Genomic DNA, 3,465 nt, shown 5'->3' with positions numbered 1-3,465 from the left:
TAGGTGTTAGTCCTGGAACAGCTCCAGTGTACTATAGCACAAACCTGAAATTGTTGGATAAGAGGATCAAGATAGCTGAGTTGTTGTTAAGGTTTATGATTCTTGGTCTTGGAGTTGTTGAGCTGTTCTTATTGGAACTGATTCACAAGTGAAGGTGTTTTTCTCCTTTGAGAAGGAAGCTAAATTCACTGATGTTAAGGCTTTGGTGTAAGTATCTATTAATATATGTTCTATGTTAATTTCTAGCAATAAAAGTGTTGCATGTTTTGTTGTCCTAATTCATTAGTTTTTGATGGATTAAAAAACTTTGCAAATTCTTGGTAGTTGCTAATGGTTTGGATACTAGATACTCTTTGATTCAAGGACTCCGTTGTGTTGTGAGTTTGGTTAGGGAAAGTGTTCTCTTCAACAAGCCCTCAGCTTGGGCCATTTTCTCTGCTGATCAGGTAGCCTTTTATATTTGAAAGATCACATCCTACTTTTTTTGTTGTATACATTGTGGTCAAAACACAAGATTATCAAGATTCTTGCATCAACATCTTGCTTTTTTCTCAAGAATTTTGTTGCCATGTTGATTAATATCACTTTGTTTTTATAAATTCATGCAAAGACATAATAAAAAAGTAATTTGTCATTATGTCCATAGCGATATAACCTGAGTGACAATATATAGTTTTTTATTTTATAATTTTAAGTTTTCTAGGTTCCACAAGTTTAGGTAAACTTTCAAGTTTGATAGGATCAATTTAAAAAAAAGTTTTATTTGTTTGTTCTCACACCAACTTGGTTCTATGAAATGAGGTGATGAACCATGTGAAATTAACTAGGTAAAACTGTCACACCAACATAATTAATTAGTATTGCTTGTGCTATTCTATCATTGAGTTTTAAGGTTTAACGGGTTTCATTGATATTTAATTTGGTGTGTAAAAATAAGTTAATGTATTTATAGGGTGCAATTGTATTCACTGGTTTATTTTTTTTCTGGTTTTCTAATTTTATGGTATTTTATCTTCTTGATTATTTACTTTTTAAATACATATTTTGTTTCTCTCTTTTATTTATTTCTTTTTTCTTTGTCTGAATCTTTTTTTTCTTCTGTTTTCTTTGGTGTTGAACTAAAACCCGTGTCTATTTAAGTGGTGAAGAATTTAGTGGTTGGTGTTCATATCCATTGTTTTCTTTTGCATTGTTATTGTCTAGAGAAAATTAGTTATTTGGATGTAGGTGTTAGTCTTGGAACAACTCCAGTGTACCATAGCACAAACCTGAAATTGTTGGATAAGAGGATCAAGATAGCTGAGTTGGTGTTAAGGTTTATGATTCTTGGTCTTGGAGTTGTTGCAGCTATTCTTATTGGAAATAATTCACAAGTGAAGGTGTTTTTCTCCTTTGAGAAGGAAGCTAAATTCACTGATGTTAAGACTTCGGTGTAAGTATCTATTAATCTATGTTCTATGTTAATTTCTAGCAATAAAAGTTTTGCATGTTTTGTTTTCCTAATTCATTAGTTTTTGATGGATTAATAAACTTTGCAGATTCTTGGTAGTTGCTAATGGTTTGGCTGCTGGATACTCTTTGATTCAAGGACTCCATTGTGTTGTGAGTTTGGTTAGGGGAAGTGTTCTCTTCAACAAGCCCTTAGCTTGGGCCATTTTCTCTACTAATCAAGTACCCTTTTATATTTGAAAGATCACATCCTAATTTTTTTGTTGTCTTATACATTTTGGCAAAACACAAGATTATCAAGATTCTTGCATCAACATCTTGCTTTTTTCTCAAGCATTTTGTTGCCATGTTGATTAATATCACTTTTTTTTTTATAAATTCATGCAAAGACATAATAAAAAATTAATTTGTCATTATGTCCATAGTGATATAACCTGAGTGACAATATATATTATATTTTTTTATTTTATAATTTTAAGTTTTCTAGGTTCCACAAGTTTAGGTAAACTTTCAAGTTTGATAGGCTTAATTTAGAAAAGAAGTTTTATTTGTTTGTTCTCACACCAACTTGGTTCTATGAAATGAGGTGATGAACCCATGTGAAATTAACTAGGTAAAACTGTCACACCAACATAATTAATTAGTATTTCTTGTGCTATTCTATCATTGGGTTTTAAGGTTTAACGGATTTCATTGATATTTAATTTGGTGTGTAAAAATAAGTTAATGTATTTATAGCGTGCAATTGTATTCACTGGCTTATTGTTTTTTTTTTTTCTGGTTTTTTGATTTTATGGTATTTTATCTTCTTGATTATTTACTTTCTAAATACATATTTTGTTTCTCTTTTTTATTTATTTCTTTTTTCGTTGTCTGAATCTTTTTTTTCTTCTGTTTTCTTGGGTATTGAACTAAAACCCGGTGTCTATTTAAGTGGTGAAGAATTTAGTGGTTGGTGTTCATATCCATTGTTTTCTTTTGCATTGTTACTGTCTAGAGAAAATTAGTTATTTGGATGTAGGTGTTAGTCTTGGAACAGCTCCAGTGTACCATAGCACAAACCTGAAATTGTTGGATAAGAGGATCAAGATAGCTGAGTTAGTGTTAAGGTTTATGATTCTTGGTCTTAGAGTTATTGTAGCTATTCTTATTGGAACTGATTCACAAGTGAAGGTGTTTTTCTCCTTTGAGAAGGAAGCTAAATTCACTGATGTTAAGGCTTCGGTGTAAGTATCTATTAATCTATGTTCTATGTTAATTTCTAGCAATAAAAGTTTTGCATGTTTTGTTGTCCTAATTCATTAGTTTTTGATGGATTAAAAAACTTTACAGATTCTTGGTAGTTGCTAATGGTTTGGCTGCTGGATACTCTTTGATTCAAGGACTCCGTTGTGTTGTGAGTTTGGTTAGGGGAAGTGTTCTCTTCAATAAGCCCTTAGTTTGCGCCATTTTCTCTGCTGATCAGATACCCTTTTATATTTGAAAGATCACATCCTACTTTTTTTTGTTGTCTTATACATTGTGGTCAAAACACAAGATTATCAAGATTCTTGCATCAACATCTTGCTTTTTCCTCAAGCAATTTGTTACCATGTTGATTAATATTACTTATTTTTTTTAAATTCATGCAAAGACATAATAAAAAAGTAATTTGTCATTATGTCCATAGTGATATAACTTGAGTGACAATATATGTTTTTTTATTTTATAATTTTAAGTTTTCTAGGTTCCACAAGTTTAGGTAAACTTTCAAGTTTGGTAGGCTTAATTTAAAAAAGAAGTTTTATTTGTTTGTTCTCACACCAACTTGTTTCTATGAAATGAGGTGATGAACCCATGTGAAATTAACTAGGCAAAACTGTCACACCAACTTAATTAATTAGTATTGCTTGTGCTGTTCTATCATTGGGTCTTAAGGTTTAACGGGTTTCATTGATATTTAATTTGATTGTATGGTAATTAGCTAATTTTAGGTACTTAATTACTTTGGTTAGATAAAGATAACTCTTTATTTAA

The 3,465-nt window shown here is 30.6% G+C and overlaps 1 protein-coding gene across 1 annotated transcript; it reads left to right on the top strand.

Moving 5' to 3' along the window:
* Positions 1 to 1,202: 1,202 nt before the first annotated feature.
* LOC112742605 (CASP-like protein 2B1) lies at positions 1,203 to 3,109 on the top strand. Its single transcript, XM_072214103.1, has 4 exons — positions 1,203 to 1,432; positions 1,539 to 1,671; positions 2,471 to 2,675; positions 2,782 to 3,109. Exons 1-3 carry the CDS (start codon positions 1,320 to 1,322, stop codon positions 2,513 to 2,515), a joined length of 291 nt encoding a protein of 96 aa, XP_072070204.1. The 5' UTR covers positions 1,203 to 1,319; the 3' UTR covers positions 2,516 to 2,675; positions 2,782 to 3,109.
* Positions 3,110 to 3,465: the final 356 nt, after the last annotated feature.

This window comes from Arachis hypogaea, chromosome 14 (genome assembly GCF_003086295.3).
Source record: "Arachis hypogaea cultivar Tifrunner chromosome 14, arahy.Tifrunner.gnm2.J5K5, whole genome shotgun sequence".
NCBI classification, from domain to species: domain Eukaryota; kingdom Viridiplantae; phylum Streptophyta; class Magnoliopsida; order Fabales; family Fabaceae; genus Arachis; species Arachis hypogaea.
This window is presented reverse-complemented; position numbering and strand designations above follow the sequence as displayed.